This window comes from Salmo salar, chromosome 04, assembly GCF_965601325.2.
Source record: "Salmo salar chromosome 04, fSalSal1, whole genome shotgun sequence".
Classification (NCBI taxonomy): domain Eukaryota; kingdom Metazoa; phylum Chordata; class Actinopteri; order Salmoniformes; family Salmonidae; genus Salmo; species Salmo salar.
Genome location: NC_138294.1, coordinates 76460112 through 76480347, shown reverse-complemented (window position 1 = coordinate 76480347; position 20236 = coordinate 76460112). Strand labels below are relative to the sequence as shown.

General features: G+C 41.5%; 2 protein-coding genes across 7 annotated transcripts in view; both read left to right on the top strand.

The window, feature by feature from the left end:
* Positions 1-12316, top strand: part of rasa4 (RAS p21 protein activator 4) — a 76447-nt gene extending 64131 nt beyond the window's left edge. For both annotated transcript variants that reach the window (XM_014197850.3, XM_014197849.3), the window contains 8 exons: positions 2304-2441; positions 2626-2770; positions 7395-7567; positions 8120-8257; positions 8940-9075; positions 9713-9833; positions 10157-10215; positions 10876-12316. In XM_014197850.3, coding sequence (XP_014053325.1) covers positions 2304-2441; positions 2626-2770; positions 7395-7567; positions 8120-8257; positions 8940-9075; positions 9713-9833; positions 10157-10215; positions 10876-11003 — 1038 coding nt within the window. In that variant the 3' untranslated portion in view covers positions 11004-12316. The remainder of the gene's footprint in view (positions 1-2303; positions 2442-2625; positions 2771-7394; positions 7568-8119; positions 8258-8939; positions 9076-9712; positions 9834-10156; positions 10216-10875) is intronic.
* Positions 12317-18207: 5891 nt separating this feature from the next.
* Positions 18208-20236, top strand: part of clip2 (CAP-GLY domain containing linker protein 2) — an 84423-nt gene continuing 82394 nt past the window's right edge. For 2 of the 5 annotated variants that reach the window (XM_014197857.3, XM_014197856.3), the window contains exon 1: positions 18209-18709. The gene's annotated coding sequence lies outside the window, so the exon portion shown is untranslated. Of the gene's footprint in view, positions 18710-20236 lie in introns of all 5 variants that reach the window. The other 3 variants (XM_014197855.3, XM_014197858.3, XM_014197859.3) reach the window with 3 other exon arrangements.

The following is a 20236-nucleotide window of genomic DNA, read 5'->3' as shown; positions in this document are numbered from 1 at the left end:
GAGCGACTTAAAGTAGTGAGTGCATACATTTTCATACTTTTTTTGTACTGGTCCCCCGTAGGAATTGTATCCGCAACCCTGGCATTGCAAGCACCATGCTCTACCAACTGAGCCACACAGGACCACCACAGGCTTTACAACATAAGTACCCTACCTTGTTGGCATGAAAATTACGTATTTCTTTCTCCTGCCCCTGTTACGACATATACATGATTATGGTCCATTCTAAATCAAGACTAATTTCACACATACTGTATATATTATTTAGTATATGTAAAGACAAGATTAAATTGAGAATAGTCTGATGGGTGACAGTATTATCACTTGTGAATGATGTATTATCATTTGTGCTCAGTGTGTGCAGTCTAAGGCAAGAAACAGCGCATGCCTTTTTTTGTTGTTGACTTTTTCAATATCATAGTCGCACACATCATGTAGCCTAGCCCATAGGCCTATATGTTTTGATAAGGTTTGTATCACAACTAAAGTGACCCAATAACAAAAAAACGTAGCCTATAGGCCTAGGACTCCTGTAACACGATTGGAGAGGATGTAGCCTGCAGAGCCTGGTGAAACGTGTTCTTATAATCCGTCATTGCACAATCGCGTGTGAGTTTTGACTGGACATGTAAAAAAAAAAAAAATAATGAAAAAATAATAATAAGAAAAAAAAAGAGGATCCCAGCTTGGTCAGGCTGCTATATTTATTGCTAAATTCTTAAAATTAGGCACATTAATCCGCTTTACAACAGTGTAGCCTACCTGGGATACATAAGCGGTGCATAAGTTTCAAGTTTGGGGAAGAAAATTTTCACCATTAAAAAAGCACCTTTTATAATAAAGCATTCCATGAATCATTGCATTTTGCAGACTTATGTAAGTGCCTACTATTCTTAATGTGATGATTGGATAGTCATAATTTAGGCTAATAATATACTGAACAAAAATATAAACACAACATGTAAAGTGTTGGTCCAGACTTTGCTTCCAGATACAGTTTGGAACTCCGGTAGTGAGTGTTGCAACCGAGGACAGACAAGTTTTATGTGCAACACGCTTCAGCACTCGGCGGTCCCATTCTGTGAGCTTGTGCGGCCTACCACTTCATGGCTGAGCTGTTGTTGCTCCTAGACATTTCCACTTCACAATAACAGCACTTACAGTTGACCGGGGCAGCTATAGTAGGGCAGAAATTTGACAAACTGACTTGTTGTGTCATGTCGAAAGCCACTGAGCTCTTCAGTAAGGTCATTCTACTGCCAATGTTTGTGTGTGGAGATTGCATAGCGGTGTGCTCAATTTTATACACCTGTCAGCAACGGGTGTGGCTGAAATAGCCAAATCCACTAATATGAAGGGGTGTCCACATACTTTGTGTGTGTATATTAGTAACCTATATGTAGGGCATAGGTTAAATTAAGAATAGTCTGATGGATGAGAGTATTATCAAGTGTTTGTCAAATTGTGAATGAGAGACTGAAGTGTGTAGTCTGAGCAAGAAACGGAGTAGAGCTTTTGCCTCATGCAAACTTTTTTCAAATCATCATTAGTTGCGTCATGCAGCCTTGGGCTTTATGTTTTGATTTTTGATACATTCTAAGGTTTGTATCACATCTTAAGTTGCATGAATAACTCTAAATGAGCATATAGGAGGACCTGTTCTTTTGTTAACTGCTCAACACAAAATAGCCGCATGTGCGGAGTCCCTCAGAAATAATTTGGGGAAAATATCCTTTCTATTTGATTCAGCTATGTTCAACTATAGGCCTATTCTCCATACTATAAAACAATACCATGGAATTCTAAGCAAATATTGTCTGCTAAATTAACTAGTATAGCCCACAGCCGTATGGCATAGCCAGATCAGGGCCTAACATAAGGACAACTCAGATTATGCTGTAATGTTATTCTGAAACAGGCTACATTTCATGTTTCTTTAGACCTGTCTAAAATATATAATGGATTTATTGTGAGGGTGTAGGCTATATTAAATGGATTTGACTTTTTAAAATGTAGATGTGCTGAAGGTCCAAATCAGTAGTTTGTAGGCAATACGTGGAAACCAGGGGATGCTAAATGTGTTTGTTAATTACTTGCAAATTACAGTAAAACAGCCCGTTATTTGCATGACAATCACTGGTTGATTGCCACAGCCCTAATCCCATCCTTGAAGGGATTACTCATTTTTTTTAAATGTTGGTTTATTTTTGATACCTTGGATGTTGAAATCAAAATGAAACTTAAAATGATAATGATAACTCCCCCACTCAGTGTAATCTCTGTTGTGTGGCCTGTGTTTGCAGAAGGTGAAGTTTATAGCCGTGACCAGTTTCCTGTGTCTGCGCTTCATCTCTCCGGCTATCATGTCCCCCAAGCTTTTCCACCTCCGGGAGAAACATGCGGACGCCCGCACCAGTCGCACACTGCTGCTACTGGCTAAGGTAGGCACAAAATGGTAGTGCCGCACACTACTGCAACTCACTAAGGTAGGCACAAAATGGTGGTTCTACGCACTGCTGCTACTGTAGGCACAAAATTGTGGATTTAGTTCCCGGTTGCCATCTGTGTTAGAAATATACTTTTAGTGGTACAACTCTTCTTCTCCCATCCGCCATACCCCTACAGGCCATTCAGACCATTGGTAACCTGGACACTCTGACCTGCTGCTCCAAAGAGCCCTGGATGGGGCCACTGCAGCCAGCCATCCAGCTTGGTATCACCCAGCTCAAAGACTTCATTAGTAGACTGGTCAGCTGTGACAACTCTGAAGGTAAACACTATAACATTCACTATATGACCAAAAGTATGTGGACACCTGCTCGTCGAACATCTCATTCCAAAGTCATGGGCATTCATATGGAGTTGGTCCCCACTTTGCTGCAATAACAAGCATTTCACTACACCCGCAATAACATCTGCTAAATATGTGACCAATAACATTTTATTTGATAACACTCTCCACTCTTCTGGGAAGGTTTCCACTAGATGTTGGAACATTGCTGCAGTGACTTGCTTCCATTCAGGCACGAGCATTAGTGGGTTCAGGCACTGATGTTGGGCGATTAGGCCTGGCTTGCAGTCAGCGTTCCAATTCATCCCAAAGGTGTTCGTAGGGGTTGAGGTCAAGGCTCTGTGCAGGCCAGTCAAGTTCTTCCACACCGATCTCGACAAACAACTTCTGTATGTACCTCACTTTGTGCATGGGGGCATTGTCATGCTGAAACAGGAAAGAGCCATCCCCAAACTGTTGCCACGAAGTTGGAAACATACAATTACATTCTAGATGATTCTATGCTGTAGCGTTATGTTTTCCCTTAACTGGAACTAAGGGGCCTAGCCCGAACCATGAAAAACAGCCCCAGACCATTATTCCTCCTCCACCAAACTGTACAGTTGGCACTATGCATTTGGGCACATAGCGTTCTCCTGGTCTGGCGTCCGCCAAACCCAGATTCATGACTGCCAGATGGTGAAGGGAGATTCATTACTCCAGAGAAGGCATTTCCACTGCTCCATAATCCAATGGCGGCGAGCTTTACACCACTCCAGCCGACGTTTGGCATTGCGCATGATGATCTTAGGCTTGTGTGCGGCTGCTCGGCCATGGAAACCCATTTCATGAAGCTCCTGACAAAAAGTTATTGCGCTAACGTTGCTTCCAGAGGCAGTTTGGAACTCGGTAGTTAGTGTTGCAACCGAGGACAGACGATGGCTCAGCCACTTTCATTGTTGCTCCTAGACGTTTCCACTTCACAATAACAGCACTTAAAGTTGACCGGGGCAACTCAAGCAGGGCAGAAATTTGACGAACTGACTTGTTGGAAAGGTGGCATCCTTTGATGGTGCCACGTTGAAAGTCACTGAGCTCTTCAGTAAGGCCGTTGTATTGCAAATGTTTGTCTATGGAGATTGCATGGCTGTGTGCATGATTTTATACAGGTGTGGCTGAAATGGCCAAATCCACTAATTTGAAGGGATGTGCATATACAGTCCCAGTCAAACGTTTGAACACACCTACTGATACCAGGGTTTTTCTTTATTTGTACGATTTTCTACATTGCAGAATAATAGTGAAGACATCAAAATTATGAAATAACACTGAAAAAGTGTGAAACAAATCAAAATATATTTGAGCTTCTTCAAGGTAGCCACCCTTTGCCTTGATGACAGCTTTGCGCACTCTTGGCATTCTCTCAACCAGCTTCATGAGGTATTCACCTGAAATACATTTAAATTAACAGGTGTGCCTTGTTAAAAGTTAGTTTGTGGATTCAGTTCTGTTGTGACAAGGTAGGGGTGTTATACTGAAGATGGCCCTATTTGGTTAAAGACCAAGTCCATATTATGGCAAGAACAGCTCAAATAAGGAAAAGGAAACGACTGTCCATTACTTTAAGACATGAAGGGCAGTCAATCCGGGAAAATTTCAAGAACTTTGAAAGTTTCTAAAAGTGCAGTCGCAAAAACCATCAAGTGCTATGATGAAACTGACTTTCATGAGGACTGACTCAGGAAAGGAGACCCAGAGTTACCTCTGCTGCAGAGGATAGGTTCATTAGTTACCAGCCTCAGAAATTGCATCTCAAATAAATGCTTCAGATTTCAAGTAACAGACACATCTCAACATCAACTGTTCAGAGGAGACTGCATGAATTAGGCCTTCATGGTCGAATTGCTGCAAAGAAACCACTAGTAAAGGACACCAATAAGAAGAAGAGACTTACTTGGGCCAAGAAACATGAGCAATGTTGGTCTGATTAGTCCAAATTTGAGATTTTTGGTTCCAACCACCGTATCTTTGTGAGATGCAGAGTAGGTGAACGGATGATCTCCACATGTGTGGTTCCCACCATGAAGCATGGAGGAGGAGGTGCTATGGTGTGGGGGTGCTTTGCTGGTGACACTGACTGTGATTTATTTAGATTTCAAGGCACACTTAACCAGCATGGCTACCACAGCATTCTGCAGCGATACGCCATCCCATCTGGTTTTGGCTGAGTGGGAGTATCATTTGTTTTTCAACAGGACAATGACCCAACACACCTCCAGGCTGTGTAAGGTCTATTTGACCAAGAAGGAGAGTGATGGAGTGCTGGATCAGATTACCTGGTCCCCACAATCACCTGACCTCAACCGAATTGAGATGGTTTGGGATATTTTGGACCGCAGAGTGAAGGAAAAGCAGCCAACAAGTGCTCAGAGTAAGTGGGAACTCCTTCAAGACTGTTGGAAAAGCATTCCAGGTGAAGCTGGTTGAGAGAATGCCAAGTGTGCAAAGCTGTCAAGGAAAAGGGTGGCTGCTTTGAAGAATCTCAAATCTAAAATATATTTTGATTGGTTTAACACTTTTGGTTACTTCATGATTCCATATGTGTTATTTCATAGTTTTGATGTCTTCACTATTGTTCTGCAATGTAGTAAAAATAAAGAAAACCCTTGAATGATTAAGTGTCCAAACCTTTGACCTGTATTGTACTTTTGTATAGTCTATGCAATTAATTCCCTGTTATTGATAACATAGAATGTTTCCTTGCAGAATTTAAGTTAGCCAATAGCTATATCCTTAGCATATTTGTCGTCCTCAAAGGGAAAACTCTAAGATCTCCTATTCTTTACAGGGTAACCACTACAACATATCTCCATGCTCTTATAATGTGTGGCTAGCTGTAACCAAATTCCCTAGCAAAATGAAAGATATGTAGTCAGAGGGTAAACTCAACAAGATTTCTCCCATGCTCTTATGTTTTTAGCTGGTGGTTATTAGCTAATTCTATATGGTTAGCTGGAGGTTAGAAACAGCATGTATTTGACTGTCATTTAATGTGGAATGCTTTGAAGTGTTTGCCATGCCACTAACTCGAATCACTGACTTTACTAATACAATTATACTGAACAAAGGTATAAATGCAAAATGCAACAATTTCAACGATTTTACTGAGTCACAGTTCATGTAAGGAAATCAGTCAATTGAAATAAATTCATTAGGCCCTAATATATGGATTTCACATGCCTGGGCAGGGGCACAGCCATGGGTGGGCCTGGGAGAGCATAGGCCCACCCACTTGGAAGCCTGGCCCAGCCAATCAGAATGAGGTTTTTCCCCACAGAAGGGCTTTATTACAGACAGAAATACTCCTGTTTCATCAGCTGTCCGGGTGGCAGGTCTTAGACGATCCCGCAGGTGAAGAAGCCGGATTTAGAGGTCCTGGGCTGGCGTGGTTATGCGTGGTCTGTGGTTTTGAGGCCGGTTTGACGTACTGCCAAATTCTCTAAAATGATGTCTTATGGTAGAGAAGTTAACATTCAATTATCTAGCAACAGCTCTGGTGGACATTCCTGCAGTCAGTGTGCCAATTGCACACTCCCTCAAAACTGACATCTGTGGCATTGTGTTGTAACAAAACTGCACATTTTAGAGTGCCCTTTTGTTGTCCCCAGCAGAAGGTGCACCTGTGTAATGATCATGCTGTTTAATCAGCTTGTTAATATACCACACCTGTCAGGTGGATGGATTACCTTGGCAAAGGAGAAATTCTCACTAACAGGGATGTAAACAAATTTGTTCACAACATTTTAGAGAAATTAGCTTTTTGTGCGTATGGAAGATATCTGGAATCTTTTATTTCAGCTCATGAAACATAGGACTAACGCTACATGTTGCGTTTTATATTTTTGTTTAGTATAATTCAGCTATTTCGGCCTATCTTTTTTTGATAGTAGAGATCAAATCAAACAGTATGTTACCTTTTAGGGTTGCTAAGATGGCTGTGTGGTTTCCTATGGACTGACACTGCTGTGTGTTTAGGGATGCTAAATCAATCAAATGTATCTATATAGCCCTTCTTACATCAGCTGATATCTCAAAGTGCTGTACAGAAACCCAGCCTAAAACCCAAAACAGCAAGCAATGCAGGTGTAGAAGCACGGTGGCTAGGAAAAACTCCCTGGAAAGGCCAGAACCTAGGAAGAAACCAGGCTATGAGGGGAGGCTGTCCTCTTCTGGCTGTGCCGGGTGGAGATTATAACAGAACACAAGTTCTGCTTACAAAGTAGTTATCCTTATATGCTAGCTGTGATTCCCTATGGGCCACCCATGTGGGTGGGGCTAGGTCTACATAAGGGTGCCATTTTTTTTTTTATCACAAAAGCTCTGACGAAGGCCGTGAGGATGAAACGTAAGCTTATTAAAGATCAGTGACGCTATCAAGAGCATTGTGCGGTTTCCTTTTTCATTCATCTGATTCCCTATGGGCTGACATGACTCTGCTGTGTGTTCTAGAGCTATAGTAGAGGTTATGTCAAACACTACTGTTATGTTTAGGGATGCTAAGATTTTAGCCATGCTAGCTAGTTGTAAGTGATTCCCTATGGCTTGACAATACTGTGTATTCCAGACCTGGGCCTGCAGCAGAGGATGAGTCTCCAGTGTGGATCCATGGAGAAGGAGGGCTTCATTCTCCTACACAAGACCAAGGACAAGAGCATGCTGATGACATCACCTTTTAAGAAGTACTACGTCACCCTCAGCAAAGACACCCTGTCCTACGCCCGGACCCAGCACTCCAAGGTGAGTGCCTTCTCAGCTTGAGAAGATCACCTGTTGTAGTTAAAGTCAATCATTGACATTTATTGATACTGTAGACTTTTTTTATTGGAGAATTTCTGCTTCGGCCCGTTATCTTCCTTTTGCTTTATAATGAACACTACCCAGGTATTTGTTTCCAGGCGTCCAATGGCAGCTAGTACAAGGCTCTTAAGTGAAAAACGCTACATGAAACACAATCTCTCCCACATCCCCTGTTGTGTTCCCACTATCACGGAGGAATTTATTTTATTACTGTGTTCTTGTCTTATTGTCTATTTCTGTGCCTGTGTGTTGTATGTCTGAAACCCCACTGTAGTATAGTCATTCTAGCCTTGTCCCAGATCTGTTTGTGCTCTTGCCAACTTCGTCGCTGTCTTTGTCAAGCCAAACATGTTATTTGTCATGGTTGGCATGAACATGAGTGACGAGGGGTTGGCATGATAGCACAAACAGACTGGAATTCGGGCAGTAGTAATTCTAAGGTAAGGTGACAGATGGTTAAATTGAATTAAATTGTTTTCCCTGCTATCACAGAAGAGCTCCTTCATCTCCCTGCCCAGGATCCGAGCAGTGGAGAAGGTGGAGGAGAAGAGCTTTGGCAGTGCCAACGTCATGCAGATCATCTCCAGCCGAGACAACGGCCTGGTGGAGACACTGTACCTGGACTGTAAGGTCAGCTTCTTCACAAGACCCCCAAAGCAGATAACACCCTATTCCCTATATTGTGCACTACATTTGACCAGGGCCAGCATTGGGCTCTGGTCAAAAGTAGTGCACAATATAGGGAATAGGGTAGCCATGCAGGCCAACTGTATTTCAGAATCAGAATCAGTAAACATTATTATAGCCATAAATGTTCACAAGAAATGGTCACACACACACACACACACACACACACACACACACGAGTTAAAAAACATCAATGCATAATACATCATGTAACACATGCAAGATGAACACGTGACTACCACACAATACACAACCCATACCACATACAGCACTGGTGCTGGTCACTGGTAGTACAGTGCCTGTATTCATCAAGTGTCTCAGAGTAGGAGTCCTGATCGAGGATCAGGTCCGACCTATCCATGTAGACTTATTCATTATGATCTAAAAGGCAGAAATGATCCTAGGTCAGCACCCCTACTCTGAGGCACTTTATGAATACGGGCCCAGATTTGAATTATGGGATTAATAATTAATTGATGATGATGATAATAATTGATTGGACTCTTTTTCTAGACACCCAAAGCACTTTACATATTGTAGTAAGCGGGAAGCTCACCTCATCCACCACCAATGTGTAGCACCCACTTGGGTCTCTACCCCCTCTCTTTATCTCTTTCCCCCGTAGAGTGTGAATGAGCTGAATCAGTGGCTCTCGGCCCTGAGAAAAGCCTGCAGCCACAACACAGACACTATGAGCTCCTACCACCCAGGGATTTACAAAGGAGATCGATGGAGCTGCTGCCACCAAAAGGACAAAGCAGGTACCACAGGTTGGCGTGTCTGCCATGCAATGCAATACAATGCTACAATAGATCAGGTAAGAGTGGGGTATAGATCCAGAATCTCCTCATTTGCCGCGCATCAAAATTAGCTTAAATATAGGCTACTATTCATGTCTATTTCACACTGTTTGGGTAAAATGCTTGGATGGATGTCAACCCCAATATATGTTCATGTCACATTTGCATTTTACATTTAGTCATTTAGCAGATGCTGTTATCCAGAGTGACTTACAGGAGCAATTAGGGTTAAGTGCCTTGGTAAAGGGCATATTGACAGGGATTCAAACCAGCAACCTTTTGGTTACTGGCCAAACGCTCTTAACCACTAGGTTGTCGCCTCCTACCACCCACGGTGCAATCGCCCATGGTCTGCATTCCATTGATCTCTTACCGTATGTATACAGTACAAGGTTTTAGCCCTACTCTAACACACCTGGTTCAGAAAATCTAACTCCAGATGATAAGTTAAATCAGGTGTGTTAGAGTAGGGCTGGAACAAAATTCTGCGCACATAGTAGTGCTCACAGAGGAGGTTTGGCCACACCAGTGGCAAGTGCTGGACAGGTGGTTAATAATGTTTATGGGGTTGAGTCAATAGCTGCTCTTGTCTGTCCAGACCCAGGATGTGACAAGACCAAACACGGGGTGACGTTACAGGAGTGGTACGATCCCCTCGACCCGGATCTGGAATCCCAACTCATCTATCGGCACCTTATTGGAGTCCGACAAGCTATGAGGTACACTTCACAACATATTGGAGAAACCTATATCCCCCTTGTTTGTTCACAGACAGAACTGACTTCAAATTGTATTTGTTTTCTTCCAAATACTTAGCTGCGCTCGATCAAGCTTGTCTGGCGCAATGGATCCAATGGAATTGTCCCAAAAGTGCAAGCCCCCCCCATCTGGCACTCCTCTGGCTCAATCAATTGCTCAAAGTATTTGAAAGAAAGCAAATACTATTTGAACCCAAGTCTGTTCACAGATGCATTGCAGGTTCCTGTGTTTTGGTACTGTAGGCTGATGCACATTTTACGTTTGATTGTTTGTTTTCTTTCAGGAAAAAATACCAAGAGATGATCAAGCCAGAAGAAGAGGATGACAGGGAGACTTTGGAAGGTAGGGTTCTTGAAGCTTTTTTCTTTTCATAAAGATACTGTAACAATATACAATACATAATCAAGATAATGGTTATTATTCTGAATGCATATCATAAAAAAAAAATGATTGTAAAGAAAGACACAAGCCTCTTCTATGGCTCGTCTTTACAATCAAACATTTTTTATGATATGGCCTTCTATACCCTTGTATGCCTTAAAGAAGAGGGCATGCGATTGTCATGGTTAACTAGAATGTTTTATATACTGTACTGTTTTAACTTAGTAAAAGAAATTGCCAGATTTATAACCTACTCACCGTGGGTATTTGAGCCAGCGACCGTTACTGGCTCAACACTAACTGCTAGGCTACCTACCACCCTATAGTTTAAAGGTAGAGTCAGCAATTGACAAGTGAACAGCAATATCGGGTTGATTTCTGCAACAACTAAGAGCATTGAAGTGCGAGGCTAAACTTCTCTGTTGTTTCCGGTCCTGCAGATTTCAGGTAATAGCTTTTGAAGCTTACCCGTGCACATGTGTTTATACGAGTGCATCGTGTTCATCTGCGGTGAAGCTCGTGCAACGTCATATCGCTGAGTCTAAAGTGTGTTAGAAAGATGTGTGTCTGTATTTCTGTGCTGGTTGGTCCCATTCTGTTATCTGACCTCTCATGTCCCAGGTGAGAAGAAGCTGGACGGGGTCACAAGGTTGTTCAGTGTCCTACAGGACCTGCAGAACTCCCACACTGCAGTGGAGGAGGAGGAGAGGTTAAAGAATAGAAACTTTCTCCTGGAGCTGCAAACATAACAGAATGTCAATGCAACAGGCAGTTCTCAGGCCTAGAGTGTCCCAAATGGCACCCTAATCCCCTCTATAGTGCACTACTTGTGACAAGGGCACATAGGGTAATTGCGCTATAAAGGGACAAAGCCCTAGTCTCAATGTTACTCCTTTTACTCAGCTCTTGACATTAATTAATTTTGACTTCTCCTTGTCAAGAGAACCTGTATGGAACATCAGTGAAGACATTTTGGTCATTACACCATGTTCATCATAAACTTCTTCATGGAGAGGAGTTGTGTTGGGCGATGTTCTGCTTTTCATATTAACTTCACAGGTCTACCAGCAACATCCCTTTAAGAAGCACTGATGGGGACTGGATTTTATGTGTTTGACATTGGGTTTGAGGTTCAACCCCCCCCCCCCCCCACCCCCGCCCCCCATAGTGCAGATGTAAAGATTATGAATGTATGGTAAATATTACCCTTGGAAATTTTAACATGATATGTTAACAAGGGGTTTATACTGTACATGCATAATGCAGCGTTAGTGAAGAGTAGATTGAGACCAAGAGCAGTATCGCTAAAGTATTTGTAAAAGGATCAGCCTATTGAAAGCATATCAACTGATGACAACACTGACATTCAGAATATCAAGAGAGTAGCTCTCTCTCCATGAGGGTGCATCTTCTTTTTCTGTGGTTGTTTATTAATTTCTTTGTTAAGCGTGATTGAATTGATAATACAACATTGTCACAGGAGTTTAATTTATTGTCAGAAAATTGAAAGTTTTTTTTGTCTTAGTTGTGAATCTGTAATGTTCCCAAATCTTTCATACAGGCTTTTAATGCCATGGGCTACATCTGTGTTTTGTTGTTGTGTGTTCTATGTGCCATTTCAAAGTGACTATGTGCTTGAAATACTGTAAAGAACCAGCTGGCGCAGCAGTGTTAACGTTGTCAAGATCTAATGTAAACAGACTTTTGACATGCACAAAGAATTTACAGACGAGGAGAAAAATGCATACCAAAATACATTGTTTATGTATAAAATATAATAATGCATGTGTTAACTGAGAATGAATGGACAGACCCCTGAAAGATTAGTCTCATACGTTCTCAGAAATGTGTTGTGGAATATATTGTAAATCCTTTGTTGCCAGTCAGTGTAAATTCTAACCTTTTTATGTGTTAGGTTTTTATTGTATGTCAATGTGTGTGTATGTTATTTTAAATATTGTACATTTTTATATATTGAGCATTTGAGTTAGCATTTTCTATCTGTTTTGCCATGTGAATGTAAAATGTTCAACCATTAAAATAGTTTATTGTTATTAACCACTAGGTGGCTCAGTTTCATTTGTTTACTTGTGAAGTGCTATACAGCCATGTTAAACTGTAGGGTGAAGTTGCCCCTAGACACTGATCTTGGGTCAGCTTAGCATTTTAACCAATAATGGTTCATGTTATGATTGGGGGAAGGAAAGCTGATCCTTTGTGAAATTTTAACCTGGAGCTGGACGGTACAGGGTACTTAATAATATATGCCATTTAGCAGACACGTGATCCAAAGCAGCTTATTTATGAGTGCATACATCTTTTACGTATGGGTGGTCCAGGGAATCAAACCCACTATCCTCGTGTTGCAAGCGCCATGCTCTACCAACTGCGCTACAGAGGACCGGAGGACTTTCTGCAGTATCTACCTCCATGTGGCATATGAGTACATTTTTTTTCATATAGCACCTGCAAGTACAGTTTGAAATTCCTTTTTTTCCCTAATCATTTGAAAATTATAAATGTAATTCAAACCAGCTAGAAAAATAGCCCTAAACATTGAACACCAATATGGTGCTGGTTTGAATAGGGACTGTGTGGATATACTGTAGATAACCATATAGAATATTGTCTATTTACAAACCAATGCATTAATTTAAGATTTAATCAAGTGCCATGTATATTAGATTCTAACAATTTTAAATGTTTTGCATGTGACCAGAGCACATGCTTAATTGTATTATTAACAGCAAGTGTATTATTTTTGGCCTTACTGCTATTTGCACATACAAATGCATAGAATCACTTATTCACTATGGAACTACAGATAGTTTCCCCCCCCACCCCCCCCCCCCCCTTCAGTTTGTTCTGAAGTGTCTGTTCTATATATTATTTTTGTACATCATTTAACCCCTTATTTTTGGCACTAAACAGTCTAAACACTGTCAGTGTAGTATGTATGTGTGTGTGAGAAGTCCAGTGAGTGTGCATAGAGTCAGTGCAACAAAACAAAAACAGGAGTCGATGCAAATAGTTTGGGTAGCCTTGATTAGCTGTTCAGCAGTCTTATGGCTTGGGGATAGAAGCTGTTCAGGGTATTTGTGGTTACAGACTTGGTGCTCTGGTAACACTTGCCGTGCTGTAGCACAGTCTGAAATTTTTTAGGGCCTTCCTCTGACACAGCCTGATATAAAGGTTCTGGATGGCAGGGAGTTCTTGAAGCTCTCGACCCACTCCACTACAGCCCCGTTGATGTGAATGGGGGCGTGCCCGGCCACTCCTTTACCTGAACTCCATGATCAGATCCTTTGTCTTGGAGAGGTTTGTTGTCCTGGCACCACACTACCATGTCTCTGACGACCTCCCTATAAGCTGTTTCATCGTCGTCAGTGATCAGGCCTGTGTCATCGGAAAACAAAACGATGGTGTTGGAGAGGCGTGCGTGGCCAAGCAGTCAAGGGAGTACAGGAGGGGACTAATTATTCACCCCTCCAGGATCTGGTTGCAGAGGGAGGTGTGCAATCGCAGGGTCCTTGGCTTAGTGATGAGCTTGGAGGGCACTATGGTGTTGAATGCTGAGCTATAGTCAATGAACAGTATTCTCATGTAGGTGTTCCTTTTGTCCAGGTGGGAAATTGCAATGTGGAGATCGCGTCATATGTGGATCTGTTGGGGCGGTATGCGAATTGGAGCGGGTCCAGGGTGTCTGGGATAATGGTGTTGATGTGAGCCATGACCAGCCTTACAAAGGATTTCATTGCTAAAGATGTGTGTGCTATGGGGCGATAGTCATTTAGACAGCTTACTTTGGCATTCTTGGGCACAGGGACTATGGTGGTCTGCTTGAAACATGTAGGTATTTAAAGACTGTTTCAGGGAGAGGTTGAAAATGTCAGTGAAGACACTTGCCTGTTGGTCAGTGCATGCTCTGAGTACACGTCTTGGTAATCCGTCTGGCCCTGCGGCCTTGTGAATGTTAACCTGTTTAAAGGTTTTACTCATATTGGCTATGGAGAGCATGATCACACAGTCATCAGTAACAGCTGATTCTTTCATGCATGGTTCAGAGTTGCTTGCCTCGTAGTGAGCATAGAAAGCATTTAGATCCTCTGGTAGGCTCACGTCACTAGGCAGCTCGCGGCTGGGTTTCCCTTTATAATCCATGATAGTTTGCAAGCCCTGCCACATCCAATGAGTGTCAGAGCCGGCGCAGTAGGACACAATCTTAGTCCTGTTTCGACGCTTTGCCTGTTTGTTGGCTCATCGGTGGGCGTAGGAAATTTCTTATAAGAGTCCAGATTTGTGTCCTGCTCCTTGAAAGCAGCAGCTCTAGCCTTTAGGTCAGTGTGGATGTTGCATGTATGCCATGGCTTCTGGTTGGGAAATAAGTACGGTCACTGTAGGGACGACATCGTCAATGCACAGTAGTCAACGGCTTAATGAAGCCGTTGACTATTGTGGTAAAGTCCTCAATGCCAACGGATGAATCCCGGGAACATATTCTAGTCTCTGCTAGCGAAACAGTCCTGTAGCTTAGCATCCACTTCATCAGACCACTTCCCTATTGAGCGCATCACTGGTACATCCTGTTTGAGTTTTTGCTTGTAAGCAGGAATCAGGAGGATAGAGTTATGGTCAGATTTGCCAAATGAAGGGCAAGGGTGAGCTTTGTGTGAGTCACTGTGTGTTGTAAAGGTGATGTAGAATTTTTTTGCATCTAGTTGCACAGGTGACATTCTGGTAGAGGATTTCAGTTTTCCTGCATTAAAATCACTGGACATGTCACGTCCTGGCCAGTATAAGGGTTAATTAGTATTGTAGTTTGGTCAGGACGTGGCAGAGGGTATTCGTTTTATGTGGTTCGGGGTGGTGTGTTTGTTAAAAGGGTGTTTGATTTAGTATTTCCGGGTTTTGGTTTATGTTTAGGTATTTCTATGTTTAGTCTAGTGTGTCTGGTTCTATGTTGAGTTAATTGGGGTTGGACTTCCAAATGAAGGCAGCTGTTTGGTGTTGCCTTTGATTGGAAGTCCTATATTAGTTGGGTGTGTTTGTCTTGTATTTTGTGGGTGATTGTTCTGTGTTAGCCTTGTGCCTTGCAGACTGTCAGTGAATCGTTCGTTTTCTTGTTTGTTGTTTTGTATTCATTTTGAAGTGAATAAATGTTCAAAAATGAACAATCATATACCTGCTGCGTATTGGTCTACCTTTTCCGACGATGATTTCGTTATATCGTCAGAAGACGAAGAAATCCCTGACAGGACACCAGAAAAGCCACCTCTGCGTGAGCTTTTTCTTGTTTGTTTATGGCCCTATACAGCTCGTTGAGTGCGGTCTTAGTGCCAGCATTGGTTTGTCATGGTAAATAGACAGCTACGAAAAATATAGATAAACTCTTGGTAAATAGTATGTTCTACAGCTTATCATGAGGTATTTTAACTCAGGTGAGCAGAACCTTGAGACTTTCTTAATATTAGAGATTGCGCACAAGCTGTTAACAAAATGACACACCACCCCTTGAGTTTACTCAACGCTGTCGTTCTGTCCTGCGGATGTATAGAAAATTCAGCTAGATATATATTTTCCATGTCCTTGTTCAGCCACAACTTGGAGAAACAGAATATTCCAGTTCTTCAGATCACGTTGATGGGATAGTCTTGAACGGAGCTTGTCAAGTTTATTCTCCAGTGATTGCACTTTAGCCAATAGAACGGAGGACAGAGGTGGTCTATCCACTCGCCAACGTTGTCTCGTCAGATATCCCGCACACCGGCCTATATAAAGCTGCCTCTTCCTTTTTTGAGTTCCGGGGATTTGGGCCTGGTCCGGGATGAACAGTATGTCCTTCGCCACCGACTCATTGAATTAGAAATCCTTATCCAAATTGAGGTTAGTGATCGGCGTTCTGATGTCTAGAAGCGATTTTCAGTCATAGGAAACGATGGCGGAAACATTACGTACAAAAAAAAGTTAATATTCGCGAAAATAAATAAATAATAGCACAATTGGTCAGGAGACCGTAAAACAGCTGCCATTCCCTCCAGTGCTATTCTCATGATATGCAATGTGTAAACACAGTACCTAGCAGCCAACCTGCTTGCGCCAACTCCATGTAATTACAGTAAAATACTGTGAAATACAAACACCATCTCCCCTCAATGAATTTCATTCATCAATTCATTACAATTACAGTAGCAATACAATACAGTCAATTAAGGTATTTTACTAAATGTTATTTTACTGTGTCATTACACAGTACTTGTTTTTATACTGTATTTATATTACAGTATGTGTACTGCAATATGAAATACAGTAACTTACCACTAGCTGCCTGTAAATTACTGTCAAATTCACAGAAACCCCTTTATATTGGAAGTCTTCAGCTCATACAGAAAGAATTCACTTCCTGTTGTGACCTCAAGCCTCTCAAGCAGAGGGAGGGACTTGCCGGTGCTGACGCACCCTCAAGAATAGACCTAGCACACCCATGAAAGAATGTATAAGTACATTCATGTGTACACCATAGATGGCAAGCACCCCTACGCAACTACCAAGCAAAACAATTCCTGGTGCCGCCACTGATTTTACGAAATATTACATAATCGTTTATGCCACAACCAAACTTTGGATAGGTTATCCACTTTCTACTTTTGTGAATTTGTAATGTGGATGTTCTATTCATTTTTTATATATTTTCTATCAATAATGTAGCTTAATCAATGGGAAAATGTCATTGGATCTTTTTATCCATAAGCTTTATTCATGATTCTGGTTATCAGCTATAAGTCAATTTGTTTTCACTTAGAACAGGGTTTAAGTTAGTCAGACATTTTCATATGCAATAGTAATCTAGTGTGCAATTATTTCAATGTTTCCCAATTCTCATTCATTTGGAATTGAGACCTTTAGATTTTTCCACACACATGTATAGGGGGGTCTACACAATCAATGGTATGGATTGGAATATGGATTTAGCTCAATTTACATCTGATAAACTTTGATTTTGAGGAGAACTACCCGTTTGACCTGCTACGTTCATCATTCACACCACTAAGCCAAGGTCATTTGTAGACCAAACATTACTAACCATGAGGCATCACTTCAACAAGATCTTTGGCCTACAACTGCACTACCAGCTTGTAAATTGCATTTTCTATAAGCATGCAATAGGGCTAACCTCATCCTTGACACTCAGGTCCACAATGAAGATTAGACACTGACAAATTGCCTCAGTCTATCAAAGTTGTGCCACAGGCAGCCATTGAGATGACTGAGGGAATGATTGTTGAGTGCTTTAAGGGGTATTGTTGAATATTGATGGACCAGTGTACATGTAATTTATGACACAAAATCACATTACATTAGTAACTTATTGAGAGTTGTTGAAATGTCTCTGAATACATTTTTTTTTTCTTTTTCCATGAATATGACAAAATATAGGCAAGGGCAAGGTTTTACTAACACAAGTATGTGTATATACAGTCATTGGGTTTTAGCCTGCATGGTAGTATACCATTAGTCAGTGTTATTACAATGTAATAGTCAGTTTATTATCTCTATGTTTATTTGAAAGTCCTTTAAAGTGTGCATTGCAAAAAAGTGAGAACTGTATGTAAGTCGTATTAGGGGCACTAGGCTATTGCAAAATGGGAACTAATTTATGATGTGAGGGCATTCCATGGATTTCCAGGAAGGATAACTCATTCGCAGTGATTCAGCACCGGATGCACATTAATTCCTGTGAGCAAATTGAACAGCTGGACCAGTGAATAATCTGGATAGATTCCTATAGTATACTTCTTTCTCTTGCATCTTACATTTTTATACAAAATATTTAACTATTTATGAATGCCTTTCAAACCAGAGAACACAATTGTATCTTTATAGCTTGGTTGGGTTAAATGTTGGCATTGTAGCCTTCTTTCTATTCACAATTCTCACAGCAATACCGTCCACTTCCTAAACTCTTTGTTTGGCTGAGCCAGCGAAGGGGGAGGATCCTCTACAGAGGCGAAAAAAGAGACCGAACATCCATTGCGCCCCAAGCGAAACATTGAAAACCTCATCCCTGTGTGTTCAATACGCCACATGTGTGAACTGGTTAACGTTTTTAAGCGTCCTGAACGGCGGATTGAAGCTGGTTGAAATTGCTGCTTTGCACCCCAAAACCGCTAACAAAAAGGGAGACCGAGGAATTTGCATATAGTTACATTGAATCTTCACAGCAAACTGAAGCAAAATAAACCGGCATCTTCGCCTGATTTAGCCTACTGCAGCTCGCATCCTGCCACACTCTTCCTTCCAGCTCCATCTAAGCATCCATATTTTTTGTTCATCCCTGTGTGGGGGTATAGGGAGTGGCAACCTGATAAATCAACCGATCCGCGGACCCCTCTCCTCTAGGAAAAAAAATAAGTTCGCCGCTTTTTGGACACGTTTATGCTAAATTGGACATAAAAAGGTAAGCGTTTCGTTCTTGCATCTTTATCGTTTAAGGGATTTGTTGAGCTGAAGTAGAAATACACACCGCGCTGCAGTGGGTATAACAATAGATCAACATTTGCGGTGTATGTGCTCGGATGCACCCTATGTTTCCCTGTCACGGAAATATATACATTCGCAATATAATTGTGTAAACAGTAACAATGTATTCAACAAGCTTAGCAGACAACAATGTGTAACTGAATAGCCCAATGGTCCTATGTTTAGAGCATCAAATTGTAACATTGTAGCCTAGCTCTACTGCACTGTCATATAGCAGGCTACGTGTAGCAACTTCGCATTGCCAAGAATATAGCCCCCCTCGCAGAGCTGTCATAAAAACTGCCCTGAGAAAATATTCTAAAAGGATTTAGGCCTTGGCCTATTGCGTAAAACAACATACAAATTGATGTCGATACATGAGTCAACTGAATGGTGCTGATACTGTGAAAGCACTATTGCATTCTTCAGACATCTCATCTCGATAACCAGCATAAATGCGAGATGTGGTGCTAGAATAGTGATGTAACGTTGTCATGAATTATATATTATAGTTGGAGATATGTAAAATATTTGTCTTGAAGGCCATGCATGCAACTGGGAATACAGCTGATCAGGTCTCAGTGTTTCGGGCAAGCAGCCTGGCCTCAACGACTAGACGTAACATAGTAAATGTAAATCAGTGACACTCAAATTAGTATCATTTGTTATGTTTGGTATGGTTACATAAAACAGAAGGTTACTTAAAAGGATGCTTTAGGATTTTGGCGACGAGGCCTTTCCCCAGAGTCAGATTAACTCGTGGATACCATTTTTATGTCTCTGTGTCCAGTATGAAGGAAGTTAGTAGTTTCTTGAGCCAATGTTAACTACTGTTAGCGCAGATACCTGTAGACTTCCAGTCATTGTGCTAACTGTGGTTAGCAATTGTGCTTGCACTTGTTAGGAACTTCCTTTAAACTGCACGCAGAGACATAAAAATGGTATCCACACGTTCATCTGACTCTGGGGAAGTAGGTAAAGGGCCTCATCGCCAAAATCTTGAAGTATCCCTTTAAGCCTGTATGAGAAGATGGATGGGCGTATATAGTGAACGTCTAGCAACCCAAAGGTTTTTATTTTTTATTAATAACTTTTACTTATTCAGGGTAGCCCAAGTGAGACCAATGGTGCCCTGAATACCAAATTGTTCACACAAACAGGAAAATAAATTAAGTTTCAAATAAAACAAGAAGAATGAAAATAACCACAAGGCACAACCTCAACACCACATTTTCAACAAATAAACCACTACAATCAATCAAAACAGCTGCAATGCATAATGAACTCATTCAATATCATAGTCCTAAACTGCCCTAGCGGTACCAGAGAATCGAAATGCAAGGAATTTTGTAGGTTACTCCAACAATGGGGGCATTAAAACTAAAGGAGTATTTACCTAAATTGGTCAAGACCAGAGGGACCTCGAGTTAATCAATCCTGCGAGCCAGTTTGGTAGCTCATTCTT